General features: G+C 45.9%; 1 protein-coding gene across 1 annotated transcript; it reads right to left on the bottom strand.

Moving 5' to 3' along the window:
• Nucleotides 1–215: 215 nt before the first annotated feature.
• LRRC8C (leucine rich repeat containing 8 VRAC subunit C) lies at nt 216–23,642 on the bottom strand. Its single transcript, XM_087731166.1, has 3 exons — nt 23,503–23,642; nt 8,604–8,745; nt 216–6,395 (listed from the first exon to the last, which is right to left on the bottom strand). Exons 2-3 carry the CDS (start codon nt 8,739–8,741, stop codon nt 4,125–4,127), a joined length of 2,409 nt encoding a protein of 802 aa, XP_087587292.1. The 5' UTR covers nt 8,742–8,745; nt 23,503–23,642; the 3' UTR covers nt 216–4,124.
• Between the last annotated feature and the right edge of the window lie 1,333 nt (nt 23,643–24,975).

Genomic DNA, 24,975 nt, shown 5'->3' with positions numbered 1-24,975 from the left:
AACTGGCTGCTGGAGCGAGGGGCTGGAAGGAGGTGCACAGGAAGCGAGACCATGCGGCTATAAATCCTGTCAAGTCTAACGATGTTTTTTCAAGCGTATTTTCCTGACTTCCCTCCCAAGGGATCAAACCCAAAAGATGGTTATGTCTGATCTTTAGGTAACCCAGAAACAAAATGTTTCCCAAACAAATAATCACATTGCAGTCTGACAATATGTTCATTATTACAAAAGAGCATTTTATTTCTGTTTTTTCCGGGTGTACTATATTGCAATGTAACACTACACAGGTCTATTATCATATTAAGATTCTTGCTACAGAATTAAGAAGTTTGTCCATTTGGCCAAATTTCAAAGTTTTTCCTTGGCATTCTTACAGGACTCATCATCACTTAAGCACATGAATTAGTGCAAGTGCCAGAAATGTGATATGAAACTTGGAGCGGCTGCTTTCCAATCAGAATTTGCAAAAGTTGTTGGGCTGGCTAGATGCAGGAGGTCGGCACAAATATCCACCTTAATTTTGACAAAGGTGGAGATGCACATCTCCAGATTTTGATCACAAAGTAGATTTGCTTTTCAGGCTTAATGTACTACTAAGGTTGTTTTCTTATTTTTGATGCACTCTTTGTCATCTCTGCTTCCATTACCAAGGAAGATTTGTATTATTTTTGAGCAATAATGTCAAATGCCTCGCTTATATTCTGGAATTGTCTTACTTGTTAGGCACCTGATTAATGTAAGTAGTTGTATAAACTCATACAGACCATGCCTAAAGTATTACCCACAAAATGTCCATCCATTCTAAGTCAAATACTATAGGTCACAGAAAAGTCTAGTATGCATTGCATGTGAATATACATATGAGCAGTACATGAATCACTGACTAAATATGGCACTTTTACATATTTTCCTGGATGTCATACAGAATTAGGAAACAATCTTCTCTTAGCTGACGCATTTCTAAAAGACTGTAATATGGTTTTGGAAAACACACCCCACAGACTAGACAGTAAGAAGTTTAGAAAAGTCAACAGTGCAGCTACCTGAGTTTGTGTCGTTAAGTTGAAGCAATTAACAGTAATGTGATATTTTATCATTCACTGCGAGCCTGAGGGTTGTCTACCCACACAAGCCATGACGTCTAACCCTGCTCTAGATAAAACAGCACAGCTCTCCAAGCATGTGGCTCGGCAAGATGATGAACTGACCTAGCAGCTCAGCACCTCCAAAGTGACGTGTCCCACCTTCTCCTTGCCCGGACCCCGGCTGCAGAGTCCTGTTGCCTTGCTACTCCCACCCTAGTGTCCATCCGATTCTTTGGAGAGCTGATCCAGCAGAAAATTAGTCCCCTTTTTTAACTAGCTTAGTTTTCTGCTGGCTTAAAAAGTTGATTTGTCCTGTGGAGGGATCAGACCAGCACCAGACCAGTAAAGGTACAGGAGAAGCAGCTGGAACATGTTGGCAGGAACGGGGAGGACGGGAGGAGGAGGGAACTGCCCCTTTTTGGTGGCGGTGAGCTGTCAGATTGACGAAGCTGTCTCAGCAGACCAAACCCTTGGAGAAGATACAGTTATTAGCACAAAAGTGCTTAGCCCGGTATAGTTTATTCCTATCTAGAAGGTGAATAAAGATATACCAGCACAAGGCACTTTATACTCATGTAACTGCGTCCACATGAGGGGTTGCACTGGTATAAGTATAATCAGTAACAAACAAAACCCCCGCATCCCCTAAGTGATGTATTCACAAAAATGGCGTAGAACAAGTCTCCAACCTCCAGTTATGAGCTGCGCATAACTTCCGTTCAGAAAACAGACCACAAACTACACATGAAACAACACTAGACACGAAATAAATTATGGATTTAAAATGCTACATCTAGGAATATAAAGATTTTTTTAAAAAACTTTAAGTGTAATCCCATATTTCAAATCTAAGTAAGAGAACTATACAGCTCCACCGATTACATGGACATTTCAAACAGTTTACATTCATCAGGGACAACAGCACTTTGGTTTACATAATTAGGTTAATATGAGTAATGAAACATTTCTCCCCCTCACATTACATCAAAGTGAAACACATTTAGAATATATATACTGCCAAGCTGTTCCAATAAGTGCATTCCATACACGAGTAAGAGTAGCTCTCGCAATAGCTACATCGGTTATAGGTCTTTAATAGAACTAAATCACCCCCCTTTAAAAAAGCTTGCTTTGATTCCTTCATGCCTGACCCATTTTTGATTAATCACATGGATCTTCTCCAGAACATAGCCAAGCGCAAAAAATAAGTCTGACTTGGTGCTGTGGCAAGCCCACATACCAGATTGCATAGCACACCCTGGATTCATGAGGAAATTCTCATTTTAGTTTGTCTCCCCACCTTTATAAGTCAGACTCTTAAAACAACAGTATGCTTTTGTACCAAGCTCAAGAACTCAGATTAACTGTAGCTCAAGACATGCAGTGGCAGTTAGAGAACATTTACGAGCAACCAACCTGACAATCATCAGACAATTATTTTACATAACTTTAAACAATCAGCAACTCAACCTCTGCAATTTATAAACAGCATTGCCTCCTAGAGAAAGAAGTACTTATTCTGAGATATTCCTGCAAAGCATTTATCCAGTGCCTGCATCTGATTCAAACACGTGCTGTTGGATAGGATGAAAAGATCTTCTCCCAGCAAAATATTTTACTATCATATGGTTATTTTTGATTTGCTTAGATTAGCTTGTGTGCAGCACATGAGTTATCATACACCTGCCAACCTTGCCTAAAAGAAAATAAATGGTCGGATTAAATAAACAACTGAACATGGCTTCAGAGGATAAAGTTCCCAAACTAACACATAATCATTACAGATTATTACATTATTTTAAAAAGCAGACTTCCAACTGTATGATTTCCGATTTAATTACTAGCTGGGAGATGAAAACATAGCCTTCATCACCGTCCTCTGGTAGGCTGAGACTTTTGAGAAGTTAATGTATTCATTTAATCTCATTTTTGCAAATTTGCAAATGTTCCTGTGCTGAGCTTGGTTATATGATACCCAAGCTCACTTAAGGAGCATATTAGATGCTATTTCCTTGTCAGAAGCTTTACAAACTAAACATGATTGCACTTTTTCTGGATCCCGTTCCTGCAAAGTGCCAAGCATCCCGGTGGGGAAGTGAACTGAAGGGGGCAGAGGGCACTTTCTCCCTTGCGGGACGGGGTGTTTAGTGGAGGATGGGGATTTTTCAAGATAGTGTTTCATCTCACTGGGTTGACGTTTCCAACACAGTGAGTTCATTGCACCCCTTCCCTTCAAGTTAGCAGGAAACGGGCAGCCGCATCCCCTTGCACTGTTTGGAAAATCTTCAATGTGAGTCACTTTGGTCCTGACTCCCCTGTGAACTGTGACCTTACTCTTCCTGCGCCAGAGAGGAAATCGCAGTTGGTGCCTCCTGCTCGGCGCCGTGTGTGAACGGAGAGCTAGACTGAGCTTGTCAAAGGCCCTGAAGGAGTCCTGCATGCTCCCTCAGATCCATTAAAATACATAAAGAACCTTTTCTACTTGCTTTAACCGTCCGAGAAAAGCATGTCATGAATAAAAAAGGATGGTCAACCCAGATTTGATCTTGTTAGGTGTTGAACACCTTCTACTGCCACTGAAGAAAAGAGGAAACAGGGCATTCAACACCTGCAGCACCACCCGTTGAAGACCATGTCCTAAAGGGATTAACAATAACCAGGAAGACAATATAATCCTCTATTACAAATTATGCAACCCAAAGCATACAGCTTACACACAGTTCCCCTGTTGGGATTAGGCAAAGGAAAAAAAAAAATCAGCAGATAAACCCATTTACTTTTACCAGTAAAAATTAAGTTACAGATACCCTTGTTCTCAGGGCAAAACAAACTTAAAAAATATCTTAAAACAGTGAAAAAATACAAGAAAATTTTATTTAAAAATATATGTACTCCTTACTCCAAATTTGTTTGTACAGAAAGGATTTGTTTGAAAAAGAAAAAAATAATGACAAACTGAATGCATATTCGGAGTAAGCACTTTCTACAGCATATTTGGTAGAAGCGTTATTTCTGTAAAACTGAGCGAGAGGAAGTTAGTTATTCAGCTTTCATTTGTTCCCTGACATCAGAAGGCAACGTTTCAAACAAGGTGTCCTCTACAACGAAACCAGTCCGCTTCAGAGCTCTACATTCACCGAGCTCAGGTGGGAGGATTTCAAAGTGATTGCCTTTAATATCCAAGTAGGAAAGGAATGCCAAATTACCAATTTTAGGTGAAAGGACCGACAAGTTATTTTTCCCAATTTTCAGAGTCTTAAGTTTTTTGCAAAAGTATAGTTCATCTGGCACGCTCTCCACTTTGTTGCAAGTAATGGAAAAGTATTGTAAACTCTGCAGAACTCCTATTTCGGGTGGGATAAAGCGAATGTCATTGTAAGACAAATCCAAATATCTGATTTTGTTGCATAGGAATAGGTGGGATGGAAGAACCTCTATTTTGTTATGGCTGAAGGAAAGCCGCTCGAGACTAGTGAGTTTCTTTATATGCTCTGGGATGTACGTTATACTGTTGTACCACAGCTTTAGGATTGTCAGTTTTCGCAGATGTTGAAAGCTTACTATTTCTTCAATGGATTTGAGGTTGTTTTCCTTTAGATCCAATTCCTGAAGACTGAGAAGGCTGAAGACTGCATGAGGAATGCGCTCTAAATCACAATGAACCAATTCCAGCTGTGTCAGGTTGACCATCTTCTTCAGGTTGTTGAGCATAACTAACTTAGTGCCGTCATTATGGATGCACAATTTTTGCAGGTGACTTGAAACATCGACTGCAGATTGTGGTATTTTGGACAAATTACTTTTTATGTAAAGAACTTTAAGGCTTTTAAGTTCCCGAAAAGACTCCAGTGTAATGTTTTTGGAAATGTCATGACTTAGGGAGCCAATTAAATACAGCTCTTCCAAATTTCTGAGGCCATACATCCAGTGTGGAAGTTCTCTCATGTCATCAAACTTGACACTCAAGATCTTGAGATTCTCTTTCAGAAACGCCAAGGCGGCGCTGTGGATCTTCACAGAGCACTGGTGCAACGAGAGCTCCTGGAGGTTGTCCAACTGTGCAATGGTTGCTGGTATCATTACGTTATTAATTATTTCAAGTTTTAAAGACTGCAGCTCCGTAATTTCAAAAACTGTGTCCGGTAGTCCAGACAGCATGAAAAGCTGCAGCTCCAAATGGCTATGGGAGTTCGTCTGTAGCCTCTGTCGCAGTTTATCTGCAGTCCACTCGTTGTTGAGGTTCAGCTGTTTCAGTTTATTTTCACTGACTTCAGACAGGAAGACAGCAAATCGCTTGGAATAGAGAGGATCATACTGATCGATCATATGAAGCATAAAAGCAAAGTCATTCTTCACATCTGGGATATCATCAATTCCTGTCTCTTGCCGAACATATTCAAAAGAATATTCTTTCAGCGAACGATAGAACAACCAGTACAGTGTGTAAAGGCATGTGAGGCCATAGATGCTGACAAAGCACAGGTAGCAGTAGGAAAGTTTAGAGAATAGATGTGCCATCGTGTGGTTACAGCAAAAATTCTTATATCCTGTCATGTCTTCTATATCAACGTTACAGACTACTGTAAAATTAACTTCTGAGACAAGTGCTGTGTTGTAAGCAATAATAATAAGGAATTTAATTACCTTAAGTACAGTCTGGCGAACGTACATGACATAGAGTATATCACCCTCCTCAACATGCAGTCTAAATTTCTTCACCTTCTCAAACAGTGCTTTGGCCTGTTCACCTTCTTTCTTATCTAATGCCCCAGGTGTTCCCTTATCCACAACTAACTTCTCCGGGATTGATTTTAAAGACTGTGTCTTGACCAAAGTGCCTTCGGTGCTTGGCTGGATAGTATTAGACTTGTTTATGTTGTTCTTCCTGTTGTCTTTCTCTTCAGAGTCTTCCCCTGACACTTCGGATAAGGCTCTTGTTGTCCAGGGAGAATCGAAACATTTCCCGAGTATTGAAATGAAGTGTTCAATTTTGGAGCTCGATCCAGGGAATTTGAACCAAAAGTTACTACACAGCATGAAGACCAGTGTGTGTATAAGGACAAGGTAAGGGAAGTACTTGGCATACCAGTGCAAGGCACGTTCATAGCACACCTGATTTATAAAGCTGTATTGCTGAAGGTCCAAATCAGTCTTCAGTCCTTTCATTTCGACTGTAGCTGGAGGGGTGGATGGCTTGGGTGGAGGAAGGGGGGTTGTATCTGGGATTGTGTTAAACACATTTGAACTATTAGATTGGTTCTGGCAAGGCTGTATGCGCTTTGGAAGGCATATTATCTTGTCTTGCATGACCTGAAACACACAAAAAGATATCGTTTAAACTGATGTACCAACAACGGTGGCAGCACCAATGGGTAGCTGTCCCTGGAGTTTCTCCAGCTGCCAGGCATTCCTCCCCACAGCCTGGCGCTTGGCCCCACAGGCTGTGCTATTTTTTTTTTTTTTTTTTTCCCAACAAGACACTTGTTCTATATGCCAAGAACTAGGTCACCCCTTTTCATCTATGGTTAGCTTTCCATAATTTGAATAAGAGGGCACTGAGATAATCCAGAAGAAGGAAAAGTGTGGGCAATGCTTCCAGAAAAGACCAGGGATCTCCTGCATTGCTCTCCCCAGAAACAGCCTGTTCTTGCCAGGTGTATTCATCCTGGCTACACGATGTTCAGAGATAGCTTAGGCTTGAAAGCAGCATAACTGCATTCATGTGGTTGTACCTTCACACTGGTGTCTCATGACACTGAAAATGGCTGACAAAGAGCTAACGTGGGCATATCTACGCTGGGATATTATTAATCTTCAGTCTTAATAAAGACAGATAGGGATAATGGAGAATTGACGGCATTTGTGTGCGTGTGCTCATGGACGTCACTTTTATTCAGTTTCTCATACATATACATACAGTTCATATACCACACGGCTGCGGGAAAAAAAGTTGCTCTGTCCTTCTGTCCTTGAGTCTGTCTATAATGCAAAAAAACCCAACTTTCTTAATTTGGGCTGGCTGTCCATGTTGACAAACTGAGGTCAGGGCGCCTTTAGGGACCAATCACCTCTGGTTTAACTTGGGATAAGAGTTTGAGTTCAGTGCAAGGCTCCCTATAGGTCTGAATTTAAAATGCTAATCCATGTGGTAAACCAAGGAGCTCTGTTATTTGCCCTGAATGACTAACTGGGATTAGCCCAAACTAAGAATGTGTGTAGTGTAGATGCATGCTTTGACATCATGGTTGTTGAAAGCACTAAATATAGGGTATGCAACAAGAGTTACCAACATCGGATCCTCCTTGATGATCCACTCTGGTGCAGGGAGATGCTGAGATGAGACCAGGTGTGTTTTGAACAATATCAATGCCATAACTGTTGACACATCAAAAACTCCTGCAGTTAATCTTTGTCTGTAAATGCTATTCTGATATACACCATTACTTACACCCTGGATTCATGCCTCTGGTAACAAGTTGGAATAAAAAAAATCGCCTGTTATTTGCATTGTTTCCACACATTATTTTCCAGTGTGCTTCATCCAATCAAGCAGGTCAACTTAAAAATAACAGATGTTCTACTTTATGTGCCTAAGCAAACACTTAGTTACTAATGCAAAATTCAGCCCTATATAAAGAGATTTTTAAACATGGACGTCATATCTTTCCAACTGAAAATACTTGAAAACAGAGAATACAGGCAAATCTACAGTTGATTTCACGTGAAATTTGGGACACAGTATGTGAAAATCTTGGGCCATGTAAGTGAGCAAATGCCCCTGAAATAAGAGCTCTGTCAATGTGTCCCTTCAGCACCAATTCTAAGTCATGCCAAGAAATGTGAGATCCATGTTTGAACCAGTACTATAACTTTCTACTTTTGTGGAGTCCATCCCAAACAATACTTCCCATTTCTTTTCAGCTTTTGGCTCTTCAGCAAAATGTAACTAACGGTGATTGACAGTAATGTCAATTGTTTACGTCTAAGCATCCTCAGAGATCCTTTGGAATGGAAGAGGCATAATATTAGTTGTGGGTGGTGTTAATAAAATAAACACATCAATTTCAAACCTCCTTGAAGCATAGAGACAGGAAGAATATTAATATTTGCCAAATAAAGAAAAACAGAGATTACAAAATTACATTTTTCGAACTTCTAAACAGAAAAAATGGTAACGAATAATAGCTTAAGTTGATCGTCTGCTTTGTTATGTCAAATTGCGGTGAAAACAGGCATCCAGGCACAATCCAAACCAACAGCTTTTATCTTAGCTGGCATCGCTCCACCAACTCTAGCGCAACTCTGCTGATTTACAGCTGCTAAAAGTCTGGTCTGTGTTATTTGATGTTGCTACCTAAACAGCTTTAATCCTGGGACCAGCAAAGTTTCGCTTTGCTCATGGTGAACCCAAGAGATAAAACAAGATGTGACACCATCCTTCTGAGGACCTTCCTTGTTTGTGGTGTTCTTTCAGCACCCCTGAGAGCACCCGCCTCGCTTCTATCCCGTTTGATTTACCTGTAACGTGCACCCAAACACACCAATCATCAGCATGGCAACGGAGAGATAGTCCGTGAACACATCCCACCAGGGCTTCAGCACCCTGAACGCCGGCTGCTGCTCCGAGAACTGGCGAAACTCGGTCACGGGAATCATCGTCCTGCAAAAGAGTAAGGCCAGCACTCAGCCTCCTGCAGCCCGTACCCCTCAGTCCGCGCAAGAAAGTACTTCTGTGAGGTTTGAAACACTGATCTGGAAATGAGAAGCCCAGGATGTGGCATAAAAGTTCCCAGCTACCGCCCAAGCGGTCCCTCTGACGCCCCGCCTCAGAAGAGGGATGCTCGTGCTGCCCTCCTGCAGCTCCTGTGAGGAAGGGAGAGCAGGACCAGGGTCCCGTCCATGCAGGCAGGGAAATCCCTCTCTGCATTGACTCCCACCATATCTGATGGGTCAATGAGGCCTTCTGAATCCCTGAAAATCAGCCCGTTCTGTAGATAGAGACATTCAGCTTTATACACGTTAGCCTTGATCTCAAAGGTCTGGCTAAAAGGCTTGTCCTGCGCTCAAATTTCACAGGCCCTTTTAGCTATCATGTTTCATTCACTTCCATTTTATTCATAGTGGTTTCAGGGATGCTTCGGAATGTTTGTGTGCATACTGCAGTTTTAAATCTACTATGTTTTGAGTGCAAGTTGCTAAAGTGCTTCAGCTAACCAAAACTACAAGCAGATCAAGGGCTTTATCTTCACCTCAGATGTTGAGGCTTACATCATCACCTCCTCTGAAAAATCAGCTAACACATGAGCATGTACAGGCAAAGCAACTGATTTTAAAGCCTACAGCATATTGTGTAATTGAATCCCTGAGATCAAACCAGTACCGAAACTCCCCAGTAAGTTATGATGGAAAGATAAATTTGCATGGGAATGGAACAAAAATACTCCCAAGGGCAATTTACAAAATCTGTCCTTTAACTAATATTGTAAATGCTCACTACAATCACTTCATACTACAGTAATATTGGAAGAGTCTATAATCCCGATTCAGCTGAGCACTGGGACCCATTAGTGTGGGTTTGGTGCCATCCAGCTGTGCGCAGGCTTAGCGATAAGCGCACATTTGCTGATATGCTGCCCAGGGACTTAAGGGATTCAGTTCGTTCAGAGCCGGGGATCTGGCAGGGAAGGATTCAGGCCCTAACGGCTGCAATTCATCACAAGCGTACGGCCATCCCAAGAATTTATAACTGACTCCACTACGCTGGCCATACTTGAGTGGAAAGATGCTCAGTTCGGCACCTTCTCAGGGACTGCTGTGCCTCTGCTTGCCCAGCTGATCCTCAGGAGGTACCACAGTCCCCAAAGGCACAAGGTGGCATCTGTTAATGACCTTGGGTTAGCAGCTGGGCTGGGGCTTTGCAGCTTTCTGAGTGGGTAGCATAAAAACTTCTTAACCCTGCTCCCCTCTCCTCTTGCAACCCCTCCATGTTGCTTTAAGCACTACTTGGCCAGGCAGGAGAATGTCTCTCAGCCTCTTGCCCTTCTAAAAGCTGTCCCCAGGATGCGTGCCGCAAAGCCAGATGAAATCACACACACCTCTCGCACAGCCGGCAGTCCCCAAGAGGAAGGCAGGCTGTCCTCTGCAGCACTTGCAGATTAATAGACCATCAGTGAAAACGATGGCGATGCAAGCCTGACTTCACACAGCCGGGTTGGAGGCTCAGCAGCGTCCATGCCAACAGGCCTGAATTGCTGCAGTGGTGGCGAAGGAACGCAACATTCGTTATCAAATTACATGCAGCCAGCAGCTGCAGTTCTGAGTTTTGGGTGCCTGTCTTGCAAATGCTCAGCAGATGCATCAGGGAAGATCTACCTCTACAGCAGAGAACAGCTCAGGTAGCTGCTGGGACAAACCTTTACTGCCTTTCACTTTTCTTTTAGAAATACTGGTGGAAAAAATGGATCTCATAAATTAGAGGTGCCCCATGCAGCTTTAAGTACATGCCCAGCACTCCTTCCGCTGAAACCGGGGAGAGGAAACCTTCCACTGGCAGCTCCCAGCGGCACCTGAGCTGAAGAACATCACGCACTCATCTCTCTCTCATACCCGCGTGCATTTCACGGCCATGGGTAAGGAATTACCCTCCTCTTTTTTACTTCCACATAAAATGTAAGTGACTGGCAATAGCTGCTGGCAAGCTTTAAAAAATATTTTTTCTCTCAAGCACTGAAAACCATAGAGAATTCTTAAAGGAATATACTAATACAAATGTTAGCTAATCAGTTGCCATGCAACAGTCCTGCTCAAAGCTTTGTAACACATATATCGCCATCGGCTCAGGTTTTGAGGCCAGTTAGCTGACTGGAATGCCATTGGTACACCCAAGAATACGTATCAACAGATTGCTTTAAAATCATGAGGGTATGACATTTTCTTTAAAATCACAAGGGTGTGACATTTTCTTTTTTTTTCCCCCTCTTTAATAATGGCATGGGTTCTTCTTCATCTTCTGATGCCACAGCCTCTAGGGGTCCTATTTGTAAGGTTTTTCCAAAAGTATATACAATTCGAGTGTTAGATAAGACACAATCATGCTTCCTACAGTGGAGCCTCTTCAGCAAACACCAGTGCTCACATGCACCAAAACACGCGGAGATCCAGTTCTCACTGGTTAGATGTCTAAGCAGCTCTGTGGATCTGAGCCATGGTGTTAGGAAAGTCGGCAGTACTGAAACACAGGCAGCGCCTGACAGCAGATGGGACTGGAAACTAGCTTGCAAATTAGTGTGCAGGGACAGTTTTCAAGACCAAAAATTAATTTGGCTGTTGCATTTCATAGGTTTCACTCTGTATTTTTAGGGGCCTTTGTTGTATTATATATTTGCTTTACTTCTTCTAAGTGATGTGTGGGGAATTTAGATGAAGGCAGATAGTTTCTAGCACCACAAAACCACGCTGCTCTGATCCCTTGTTCCCTTTAGAGGCTGCTGTTTGCATAGCGTGACTCCTCATTAGTAGAGTGCACATACTGTTACCCTGGTTAATGGGCCAAGCAGAGGGAGACCTGCATACAGAAAGCCTCTCTGAGCCATGCTAGAAAACCCATCTGTAAGGCTGGAAGGTTTGCAGTCCAACACCAAATCATCAAAATCTGTCTGCCACTTATGTTTTCTTTATTGTTAAAAATAGAAAACAAATGTTACTGAATGATGGCAATGGTACCGCACATAATAATGGTAAATAAACCAACAATGTCTAATGACAGACAATATTTCTTAACTTCAGGAAAAAAGACATTCACAAGAAGCTTTAAATGGAGATTGGACATGAAGAAGTGGGATAACCGTTTTCCAGCATCCTCTGGAGAAACCCTATTGCTTCTCCCCTTGCTGCACTAGCAATAAAGAGAAAATGCTGGAAAGAAGTGCAGAGAAGCCTAGGATTACCCGTGCTGCTGGTATCTGCAGGCAAAACAGAATGACATGAAATCCCTTTTTATTTGTCTCCCTCTTCCCTCTAGCTTCTTTTCCGTTCTGGCCTGTCCAGTGACTGAAAGGACATCTATTAGCAGTGGCTCTGAGGCCTCAGAAAAGACACAGCAGGTCCGCATGGCTCAGAGCAGTCCTGAAACCCCCCCCGGCCATGGCTGGAGTCTGGCTCTTCCCCACTGCTACACCCAACGCCGCGCCACTGCCAGACTCGTTTAAAACCACACACAAAACAGGTCTGCACAAAATAAAGTGATTCAGTCAATCATTAATTTAAACAAATCAAAACAGGGATGCTAGAAAGGCACGCTGCAGCCCAAATCACAGCAATCTCTGGGACAGCACACCATCTACTGTAGATTCTTACCTCTTCTTATAACAAGGAGATAGAAGAAAAGGAGTTGGATGTTTCAGCTGGTGAAAATTAAGACAGCATTACTAATTTCAGTTCACTCACATTAAAATGCTATTTAATGGCACAATACATCGTAGCTGAAATGTGGAGTCTGACTTATGTTAAATATTATTCTAACCTACTTTAGGAAATATTGAATTCTAAATATTGGATATTTTTTTCAATTAAAATCGGAACTCTTTCTCTCTCTTGCATTTCTAATAATCCTCAGTCTCTAGAGAAAAGAAAACCGTACATGAGATAAATCATCTGGTATTCAACTACCAGAAGGAAATAAAAAAGGAACTTGGATTAAAAAAAGTTGTACTGGCTGTTAAGCAGTTCTGCAGAAAAGAGCTGATGGTTTGCCAGATTAAATAAAATTAAAAACAAAAAAAAAATAGGAGAGAGAAATTAGTAGGGTTTTTTATTATTATTTTAAATTTTCTAGGAAATATAGAAAACTTCATCAGCGAAAATGAATATGTGATAATAAGATGAAATACTGAAACCCAGGTACAAGGAAGGTGTGATATTTACTCCAGCAGAAGAACTAACTACAGGAATCAGCTAATGCATGGGTGATTAGGAGTGAGACACAACGACTTAATGTGACCTAAAAGAGCTAAGCAGAATAAATAGATCCAAGTCGGTGAGAAAAGTATTGGAAACAAATTAGACTTAATAAATCAAGAGATTGAATCAAAGGATGATTGTGAAATGGCTGCGCCGTGGAGCAAACCAGCTTCTCAGCAATTGGCCTTCATCAGAGGGAATAAAGAAAAGTGATGGGGACAGTTCAGAAGTAATGATGGCTCTTGCCAGTGCGGCTAAAGAGAAAAACGAGTATGTTTTACAAATGGGGCAATCTGCATGATGTGCACTGCAGAATATAAAGGAAATTAATTAATTAACTTCCTGCCCACTGGCAGCTCAGAGGACGCTGGGGCGGGCAGCCTGGGGGGGGTCTGGGCAGGGATTGCCTTTGCAGCACTGGTACCCCCCGGGCTGAGCGGCACACCGGGGCTGCCGGGCAGTGGCCGAACCTCTGCCACCAGTGCTGTGTCAGCAGGGCCTCTGTGTGAATGGGTGCAGAGATGCTGACGAGCACAGTTTCCAGCTGTAGCTGTAGCTACCCTACCTCCACCAGTGACAGCAACCCAATGGACCGGCCCTCCCCAGCCACGGCACAGCGTGCCCGGGCTGGCACTGCTCGCTGCCCGGGGCTCTCCGGGCACGAGGGACCCCAGTCAGGGACAGGGCCCACCGTGCCACATGGGCAAACGCCTGGGGACGTTGTATACTCGACCTGTCTGAGATGTGTGTGATACACCCCCTCACCGAGCTGTATTCATCTTGCATCTTGAGAGACGCTTTACAAAGAAAAAAAACATATTAATATTCAGAGAAGTACCCCTCTGGTACAACCCCGAACAAAACCGCTTTTGGCTTCTAGCAGCTTCCAGGCCCCATGCTCCAGCTATTGCTAGGTGACGGTTGCTATTTTTAAGCAGATTCTCACAGAGTAACTTCATTCATTTTATGGAGCATAACTGCGTGGATTGACACCAGCCCTCAGCAGAGCCAGAGGGTACGCTGCCGGAGAGCGCTCTGTTACCGGTGAGAACCGCCGCGCCGCTCCCACCTCAGCTTTCCAGGCGCGGTTTGTAGAGACACGGCGATTAAAAAAAGCACACTGAGTGAAACGGAAAGAAATAATTGAGAGGCCCTGCCTTTATCTCACCTGCGGCAGGGCTGCTAGCGTGCATTCCTCACCCAGGCAGACCCCCAGCAGCTCCCACCGCTGCCCCCTGCCAAGGCAAGATGTCTGCTGGGCCACCTACACCATGCTGCTGGAAAAGCTGCCAACCGGTCTGCGCCCTTCCATGGGCAATCCTCAATATTACCTGTTGACACCAGCCAGCCTGAGCCCCAGCTATGGCCTCCTTGCCCAGCAAAGCCCAAAGGCCCGTCCCCGCGCCTTGCTGACCCTCACGTGACAGAGAAGCGGTGTCACTGCTGCTTCGTGTGCTGTAGGCGGGAGACCAGGACTTGCCAGAGCTGTGTTTGCCAAGCTACAGGTGTTATTCACCAGAAGTCAAGCCCTCTGCTATTTTAGTCTTCCAGTAGTGGTTACTCAATCATGTTACCATGTGTTGAAGCAATCACTGTCATCCATTGCTTGTTTTAGGGGAACGACCACAGCCACACACCAGAATCGGGGCCCCTGGGTGCTGGACAGGCAATTAACATCCAGAATTTATTGGTTGGGTAGGGGCAGGGTATGAACAACACAACAGAGGGAAAAAGGAGGAGGAACGGAGCAGGAGGAGAGAGACAACACGGCAGAAACAGTGACATTTACAACTGGGAAGCATAAAAAGTTGGTGGGGTTTCTTAAGCTGACTAGAAAAGATGTTTAAATGATTAGCCGGCTGACGTTTAACCACATTTCCCTGACATCGCATCAACCCTCCTCAGATGCAGGATCAGCACCACCAACTGAGAGTGGCACAGAGTCCAAGCAAGTCCCGGGACATGGCCCTGACCCCCCCATGGGGAAGGAGCTTTCCCCTTGGCGTGAGGGGCCTTGGGCTGGTGGCCACAGGGCCACAACCGCAGCCCGGCTGAGTATGCCGGAAAGGGGAAAGGCTGAGATGTCCTCAAGAGACAATTCAGACTGGGACTGCTTGGTCTTTCACATCAGAGATCTACTGAAAGCAGAAAGTGCTGGGCTAGGCAAAAACCGCCCTCCTGGCTGTTTTAAACATACTGCATGTGTTAGGATAAATTATGAAATGCCTTTTGGGAATAGCGCTGCAAGTAGGTCTCTGGGTTTGTTCCCATACATGATTTATTGCATATTCATCTTCATTAAAGGAACAGAGCACAGCACGCATTTAACACACAACGAGCTTGTGACCTGCTAGCAGGGACTCAGCAAAGGCCGAGTGCTGCGGGCCGCATCTGCAGGGGCTGCACTCCAGTGGGTTTTGCTCTACATGGGACATGGCACTGCACACCCTAAACACCACAGCCCGCTGTCCTTGGTTGTAAACATTTGTTACTCTGCATAAATACCATAAAGTCACTTTTCAGGTGGTTCTGTGCTGTCTGGCCTTGGCCGCCTTGGGCCAGGAGCTGAAGTTAAGCTACAGTGCTTCACAGCACAGGGCCTGAGGCTGCACTGAAAAGCAGAATTTTGCATTCTTGTTTTGCCTGATTGGGAACTACACACAGAGACGGTTAAATAAGCAGGGATAAGGGAGTTTTGCAGTCAGGTTCATGGTGATGTGTTCTGAAACACCCAATTTAAACAAAATCACTGGTCAATGCAGAGCCCCAGGGCCTAGGGCTACAGTCTCCTCTAGCTGGGGCTGACAGGCACAGCCTGGCATGAAAATGGCTTGGTACTACCACCATCAGTCATGTTTTCTGTTGATTATAACTTTACCAAATTTGTATTTTTGGGTGGGATTCGGTCCCCAAAATGACCATAAGGAAAAACCTGTCCAATTTAAAACAAAATTTAAATGAAGATCTAGCCCGCAACTGTTCAAACCATTTCTAGAAACAAGCTTAGGGGAACAACATTGGACTGTGCACACTACGAAACTTGCGGTCTTTTTATTTTAAACTTTCCAGACACCCTATTGCCCCAAAATTTGGCCTGTGTATTGGGGCCGCACTTTTTACTGCAGTGTGAACAGCTGCCCACAGCTGGCTAATTTATAAACCTTTGGAAACTGTGGGTTTGCATGTGCCCTTTGATCTCTGTAGCTGAACATTTCATCTTCAGTGCATGTCCAGGAGCCTCTCAGCTCCTGGCACTGCCCGTGCTGGCACCACAGATCACAGATAACGAACCTGCTTCACGTCATCACCTAACCAGGAGAGGACTCAAAGTGGACCCAGGGACAAGGCACCAAGTCTGGAAAACTGAGATTAGACTAAGGGGGAAATAAGATGATAAGGGCTGGAATTAGCAACTCCTAATTCCCAAGAGGCTGATGTTCCGCCCTTATCTGTGCATTCTCACACACACTGTACACGCAGTGAAATAATTTCTGAACTACCCCGACATTCAGTTTTGGTAATTATCTTGCTACATGTTTGCACTGACCAAAACGTCCAGCATTTTGGTAAGTGTAAGTGCTTGGTCAGTTCCCGTGTAACATATGAGAATAGCTCTGCTACTAACTTCTCCCTATATTTGAGGCATTTCAGGAGATCAGTTTCCCTGCTAGGATTTACAGCCACTGGTGTTTCCTGTAGTATAAAATTTAATTAAAAAAAAAACCCAATCTGTCAAAAGTTTTTTGGTTGGAAAAACTACTTCGAGTGCTGGCTATTTGGGAGTATAGCAAAAAAGTATCACATGTTGCCACTTCTTCAAACATGCCGGGTTACTTTTTGTTCCGTTGACTGTAAGGGAGATTTTCATAAGAAGAAATACCATCATTCTGAAGTAAGAAATACAAACAAATGACGCTGTTGCTTAAACATAAATCCCACGTTAAAGAACTGGAAAGCCATTAAAAACAAACCATTTGCATCCAAATAGTTATTTTTAAAAGTCCATGTGTTTACTGTATTTTCAAACAAGTTCATCTTCTTGGGGCTGAGGCTGGCGACGAAATGTGGCCTGCAGGGACAACAGAGCGTGAGTCAGGAGTCCCCACTGGGACCCGGCCATGGGCTCCCTGTGCTCCTGCTTTGGGCACGCCACATCGACCTGCCATGCCGCCACTTCTCCAGCTGCAAAACAGAAAGGTATCTACTTTCTTTACTACCTTTGGTGGGAAATGTGAAGGAATAGTAGTACAAAATCATAACGTACTGCTTTTTCCAGTTCTCTGCAATGGTTGAGTCTAAATTCATAGCATGTCAAAACTTCTCTGCAAAGCCACTGGAGTTAATTTGATTTCATACTACACGTTACCAAGATTATGTGTCACAGTTGGTATTTGCAATCTGGGGAGCAGACAAAATACAATCAGCCCACAGAAGACATCGTTTCAGCACCCACACTTTGGTGGTCCTATAAAACGTGCGCAACCCGTGCAGTTTTCACCTGCGCCGATGCGGATGAAAGCAGACTGGCCATTGACAGCCGTTCAGCATAGAAACAGGGTTTCATTTCCAGGTGCACTGGCTGGAGAAGGCCAGGCTGGGCCACCTGAACTCCAGCACAGTCACAACCCAGCTACTGGAAAACTGCCCTCCATTACGCGAGCTGCCGCAAATGAGCTTCCTCAGTGCCCCGGCTCTGCAGGTCCGCAACCGTGGGCAAGACTCCAATGAATCACCGGGGATTTAGTTGCTTGAGAAAACCAAAAAGGGTGTAACTTCCAGAAACTTGCTGAACACCTAGACTTTTTCCATTCTTTTCCCTCTGAGTTACCGGGGCCCACGCTGCAAGCATCCAGCGTACGTTTCGGTTTCGGCTGCCTCTCTGCCTAACACCCAGGAGGGAGCATGGTGGATTCAGAGGTGGCAGTGAATCCCCCTGCTCTGCTGTTGGTACCATCCGCTGCGGCAGTGGAAGCTCAAAGGCCTGAATCCAGAATTCAGAGGAGACATAAGGGACGTAAAGAGGAGACATAAAGGACGTAAAGAGGAAGTAACTTCAATAAACCGCGCTTCAAAAGATACGCTGCAATTTCCACCTACATGTACAGTAAGTGCTGCTTTGGCGACGGATCCCAGACAACAACTTTGTTGTTTGTTTCGTTGAGTCATAGTACTTTTTCATGTATCACACACCAAAAAGACTTCCTATTGTCAGCAGCTATTTGACTTCGACTTGGTTGGACTGAAGACAAAAAATTGTTCAGGGCCAGATTCTGCCAGATAAAGTCTCAGTGAAATCAATAGCAGTTCTTTCTGTACCAAGCACATAGGCCTGTGTGGAGATTTGGCTTTGCTGAGCTATTTGTCCAAATCTAAAGGAAAGTACACTACGCATTTCCATGTCAAAGACTACTTCAAAGGCAATACTTACCATTTTTCAGCTCTGGGAGTAACATTCTTAGTTTATCAGAGCTATCACTCAAGCTGCTGGCCCTCTTTCCAGAGCTGCAGAATGTTCTTAATGCCAGTGAAAACCTTTAAGAGCAAACCAAAGCACTGAGCAAGAAACTATCCAGTAAGCGGTATTTTAGTACTTCTGAAGTATGTCTAAATGATTGAGAAAAGTAAACTCACATCAAGTTTTAATCAAAGTTACACCAGGTTTTCCACAAACACTTATTTAACATGCTCAGATAATGAAGACAGAAACAATGCCGTAGAATGTCATAGGACAGACAATATTACACAAACCAGTGCCGCTCATTGCTGAAGGAATAGCCAGAGGCCTCAGGCTAATACAAGTGCTCATAATAAAAAATGTTCAGCTGATATAATTAAAATTTAATTCCTAATTGGGACAGGAAGCACAAAGGGTCCATTCTGAGTCTTAAGCAGCTCAACCATCTGAAAAGTTAGTTAAAAACTTTTTATGCAGTGATTGAGCCAAAAACATTCAAGAAATGCCTGTTTTCACGATTTGTGAGACTTTTTCATATAAAGGATCTTTTCTGCTCCTGCCTGCATGCTACACAAGAGAGCTTTCTAAACTTGGCGATAGTCTCATAAAACATGGATCCCAAAACGCCTGGATAAACATACAGATATTCTCAGCCTGAAACACAGCTGATGAATTTTCTTCCCTGCAAACCATCCTTGGTGACAAAAACCCCCGACGATAAAAATATAGTCTCATATAGTGCTCATATAGTCTCATCCATACTCTTGAAAGAATGACTAACATAAATAAATTCAAACACATAAAATGGATAGGATCTACACATACTCAAAGATAAACCCGAACAGCTACAGAATCAGAATTGCTATTCACATAGATGACTTGTAACGATCATAAACTTCGGAGATGTGGAAAACCAGAACTAGCTGCCTAAATTCTCTATAGGACTTTTTCAGCACAGTGTCCAGCCGTGGCCCACTGAAGAGGGATTAGCTCTAAACTTGTTCCACCAAAAAGTCTGTTGCTGCATCATAAAACAGAAAGAAAGGCTGTTTCCACCAAGCCTAAACTTTGTGAGATCGAAGGAGTTGCTGGGGGGGGGGGGGCGGTTCTGACCACACTATAGCAGGTGTGCAGGTCTTTGAAATTACGTTGTCATGGGTAAATGATGGCAAAGAGCAAATACTCTTTTTAATCACATTACGCTTAACAAAGGGCTTTTCCGATAACATTGTCTGTGAACATCCATCTTGCTTTCCATAAGCTTGCATGATAACTATCTACCCCTGAGACAGCTCATCAAGCATTCACATCAACTGGAAAACGAGATCTCTAGCGGTGCCGGCTCAGAACACCAAACCTGATTTCTGACACCAACCTGCACTCCCGAGCTGTCACATTCTGCTGTAAATCACACAGATACCAGGATCTTACACCGCTGCACGCTCAGGGCAGGGCTTGACCTGTGCTCTGCTTCACCATATGCTCCAGAGCAAGCAATTAATCCAAGCTCCCACCTTGCTTTCAGTGATGAGTAAATAAAATCGGGAATGTTCTCAGCACTTCAGCAGTCTTATTGCTGGCTTGTTGAATTTTGGATTCCCATCAATACAAAATCACTATGGGCTACTGCCACTGAAGGCAGACATTAGCTAGCGTCTCCATCTTCAGCAGATCATAGTTTAGCCCAGGATTTGAAGTTGGTATAAAAGGCTGGATGCCGCTCACCTGAAAGTCAATGGAAAAGTTACAGTTTACTTTGACAGGGAGAGAAACGGATTTGTAATGCTACTCTGCAGGACCAAATGTTTTCACATATGCTGGGTCAAATTCAGTGGAACTTCGTACGCTCGCTGTGACAGCAGCGTTAGCAACTTTCCATGGAGACCAGTGCCATTCTGCCTGACAGGGGAGGCCTTTGTTTTACTTTAAAACCAAGAAAAAACATGCACTGTATCTTAATGCAGGATTCTCCCAAACAAATGGAAAATGTGCAAAGCACATACACGGCACTATCCTGCCTTTTAAAAATCTGACCTGATCGAACACTAGATCGCAAATCAGTCCTTCATGGGAGATGGAAACAGAGTGGATACAAACTCCACACTGGAAAAAAATGCCAAAAAAAATCATCCTGGTCCAAGCCTATGACGCTCTGGATGATACGGTTGTAAAGTTTATGCTGTGTCTGATTAGCTGCTTGTGTCAGGCACTAAAACGTAAAATGAATACAGTGCAGGGAAGCTGATCCAGGGTCTGTCGGGTTGGAAGACAGCTCTAAGACACTTTGGGACGGGAAGGCAGCGATGCCTGCCCTGTATTATGAATGAAAGCAATGGAGCAAATGGCATACTCACACACGCCCAAGAAGGTGAATCAAACCTAGTATCTTCCTAGTGGGAAAGAGGTCTTAGAAACACAAACCCCAAGAAAAGTCATTGCACTATAGCTTGAATTTGCATCAGAGCTTTGTCGCACAAAATCCCTGGGCAAACAGCTAAAGGATGAAGAAGAGAGTAAAGTTTCCATTATGTTCAGCATGTGAAATCCAACACTTGTTAACATTCTGACAAATCATTTTGGAAGGAGAATGGCTTCTTTGCTTTACTAAGTAAGGTTTTAAGGGAAGTATTTTGGGGTTCTCTTTTTTTTTTTTTTTTTTTTTTTTTTGTCCTGAGGTAAATTGTTTCATTTTCAGGGTTTTCTTTAATATACAGCCCCTCCCCTGCCCTTCACAACTCTGTGACAATGAGGACAATATCTTTTCGCTAAATTTTCTCAAAGAGGGAAAAAATCCTGTAAAGTTAAACTCTAGCTCCTGTTACTGTGAATTGTTTGGACGGTAATCGAATTTTTTTTTTTTTTACTTCCCACAGCATTCAAAAAGGCTTGGGCTGGGAAGTGCCTTTCTGGTGGTGAATAGGGGCCACTTCAACCAGTTGCAACCAAGGTCATTGGACAATCAGGGGAACTGCTCCTCCCAGCACTCTCTGGCCCAGTTCATTATTTTGGGTCTTACTGTGTCGTCACGTTAAGGCCACCTGAATATTGTTTAACCCTCTCCACTGCCCAGCCCGGCCGCTGCCCCCCTCCCAGTCAGAGCCCCTTATTGTCGGCCGCAAAAACCAGATACCGAGGTGGGATGCGGCTGCCTCGGGAAATCCACTCGAACTGGTACAGGAACCGATTGCAAGATAGCACTGAACACTGAGGCAAGGACCTTGTGCGAAGAATTCAGCAGTCTCTGATTTTGTTCTTTGCTGACAACCAGCACTGGCCTTTTCCAATACTGCGCATACAAAGTAATTAGCTTTTTAGCCTTTCAGAAAGTTTCTTTCTAAAACTGCTTACAAGAGTAAATAATAACAAAAAACCCACAGAAAGTTACGTTATGGTAAAACAGCATCACGCATTTAGCAAACTCAGAATGCAACTGGAAAAGGAAATGATTCAGAAACCACAGGTGCTCAGCACCAGGCTGCTGCGCCTCGCTGGCAGCCCCTGGGCACGGGCACTTGCGAGACAGCAGGACTCCAAGGCCAGGTTAAAATTAAGGATCAACTTGGAACTGTGCTCAGCCTGGCTCTTGATGCTGACCTGCACCACGGGGGCAAACAGGCAATTCCAGGAGGAGAGTGAGCCCAGGGGAGTGAGTGCTACCCCCCTGACTGCTTTCATCATGCCAAAAAGAAAAGTAAAAGCAGGCCTAGTATACCAGGGGGGAGCGGAAATATGCGTACGTGGTTGAATTGGGAAGGGATGGTTTGGGGTTTTTTTAATTATTTATTTCCAACGTTGCCATCTTTTTCTCTGCTGTCTTGCAAAGCACCTTTCTGCCTGTCCAGTTTTTTACAGCATCATTCAAGCCTACAGTGCTCTATGGGAGCAAACATGTACATGTGTGCCTTCAGACACTGCTACTCTTAATACTGAGGCTTTCCTCACTGAAAGTACTTATTCCAAAAGTAAAAAAAAATTTAAAAGGCAAGCCATAGCTCACATTCTTATCTGCACAATAGAATTCCTCATTTTTAAACGTTTTCATCCTAATGAAATTCCAGTAGGATACATTCAGCAGTCTTTCATAAGCCTCTCATTTTGCTTGGTCAACTCTTTCCAGTGAACTGGACAAACTGCATTTCGCGAATAATGAACAAAACCGCCCATCACCCTGCGACAAGGCAGAGCTGTTTTTAAACCGATTTAAAACCAGGATTGTTGTGGGTTTGGGGTTTGGGTTTTTTTTTTTTTTAATCTCTTCGAAAACGGAGCCACGAACGCCGGCGCCCCGCAGTGCCGCGGGGGTCCGCGCTCCCCTCCCGACCCGGCGGCAGGGACCCGCCGGGACCCTGCGGGGCTCGGAGCCTCGGCGCAGCCCCCGCGGAGGGACCGCGCTCCCGCATCCCCTCTCCCCGCCGCCTCCCCGTCCTGCTCGCAGCCTCCCCGCAAGGCGGGCTGGGTCGGGGGTTTGGTTTGGTTTGGTTTGGTTGGGGTTTTTTTCCCCCCAGGGAAAATACTGACACGGGCTTCCCTGGAGCCGCCCGTCTCCAGGGCGACTGCTTCGCCTCCCCCCTGCCCCCGCCGACCCCGCTCCCGGGAAGCCCCGCTTGGCCCCGGGCCGCCGCCCCGCGGGGCACCCCCGGGGCCGCCCGAGCGCCGCGGCGCGGCAGCGGGGGGCCCCGCCCGGCAGGGGATGGGGATGGGGATGGGGGTGGGATGGGGGGGCTGCCGCGGCCGCTTCCCGGCACCCCTCCGCGGGGGAGGGGACGGCGGCGACCCCAGACAAAGTTTGGCTCCCCCGGCGCTGCCCGGGGACGGGGGCGGCACCGCCGACCGCCGGCGGGCCGAGCGGCGCCCCCGCAGCCGCTGCCTGGGCCGGGTGTCTTCTCCCCGCGGGGCCCGCAGCGGCTCCGTCCCCCCGGGGCCCCCTCCCCGCGGCGATGCCCCGGCCCCGGCGCCAGCAGCGGGGGGCCCGGGCAGAGACAGGCCGGGCGCGGCAGCGCCTACCTGGTGCGCGTCCGGGCGGGGGGCGCGGGGTCACGGGCGGCGGCGGCGGCCGGGCGGCAGCGCGATCATGCCGCGGCGAGGGGCTGAGGGCGGCGGGCAGGGCAGGGCAGGGCCGGGCCGGACCGGGCCGGGCCGGGGCGGGGAGGCCGCCTGCAGCCGCGCTCCGCCCGCCGCCGCTCCGCCCCCCGCCGCCGCGGGGCCACGTCTCCGGGCTGACGCAGGCGGCGGCGGCCGGGGGGCGCCGGTCGGGCCGGGCCGGGCCGGGCAGCCCCCGCTGGCGGCGGGGCTCCGGGCGTGCCGCTCCCGCAGGCCCGGGCGGCGGCGGGCGGGACAGCCGCGCTCCGCCCGCCCCCGCTCCCCCGGAGGCCGGGCGGGAGGGGACCGCTAACGGTAACCGACAGCCGAGGCCTCCGGGAGGGCCCGCGGCATCCCCGGCTGGAGCGGCCCTCGGCGGGGCGGCTGGAGAAACGCAGCGTAAACAGGCTGGGCTGGGGGGGTGTTTTTTCTCCTCCGCGAAGTGCAGCTGGTGCCGTGGGAAGTAACTAATCACGGGTGGGGGGGAGCCGCCGTGGCCGACCCCGCGCTGGCGGGCGGCCTCGGTCCGCGCCTGGCGGATGGCAGCGGAAGGCGTTGGGGAGAGACCTCGGCCCCACCGCACAGGGCCGCGGAGAGGCTATAAAGAGACCAGGCTGTAAAGCGCCTGGGATTGCATTAACAATAGAGAAGCGTCTCAAGGAGTGACAATTGGAAACACAAACTTCTGGCCCGGCAATTCAAAAGGCGCAGACTGAAAACTGCTGCTGAAAGAAACCGCATATTTGAAGGGACTTTTGTCCAACATTTCCAAGAAAGATTTACATCTCTGGCAGAACGAAGAGACGGGACAAATTCTGCATCAGAGAGTGGTACTTGCCCTCTAATGACTTGCCCCTAACCTTAGGGATAGCGTGTATATGCCCTTGGGGACGGTACAAGTATGTAAACAAAGACAGACAAATATATAAGCCCCCTGGGGGGGAGTTAATGGAAACAAATACAACATGAGGCATCGCAGCTGTTTTGCTGCAAAAATATTAACTGGATTGGGATGTGGACTGAAGGTCTGCCGTGGAGAGCTGCAGGTAATTCTGACTTTATGTACTTTCTGACCCATCTGCTTCAGGGACTGCTGAGGGCAGGCTCCGGTTCCTCATTCGGGAATCGCTGATGTAATTTATAGCTGTGGCAGTTCAGCTCATCCTTTGACCAAAGTGTTTGCTGAAGTGCTTCGCCGTGCAGAGCTGCTTTCCTCAGCTGAAGCCTCGAGGCTTTCTGAGGCACCTCAAGAAATGAGGGTTTGAATCTGGCAGGAGCTGGAAGGGGTTGTTGGCATAGCTCCCTCACGGTCCTTCAGAGCCACCAGCCTAAAAGATTTCAGCAATATTGCACCATTACGTAATTTTAGGCCTTAGCCCCGTGCTTTGGGGGATATGG

The sequence above is a fragment of the Nipponia nippon genome, unplaced genomic scaffold, assembly GCF_047370975.1.
Source record: "Nipponia nippon isolate SJK-2023a ecotype South Korea unplaced genomic scaffold, ASM4737097v1 scaffold_5, whole genome shotgun sequence".
NCBI classification, from domain to species: domain Eukaryota; kingdom Metazoa; phylum Chordata; class Aves; order Pelecaniformes; family Threskiornithidae; genus Nipponia; species Nipponia nippon.
The sequence above is the reverse complement of the archived record's forward strand: the minus strand, read 5'-3'. Positions and strand labels throughout refer to the sequence as shown.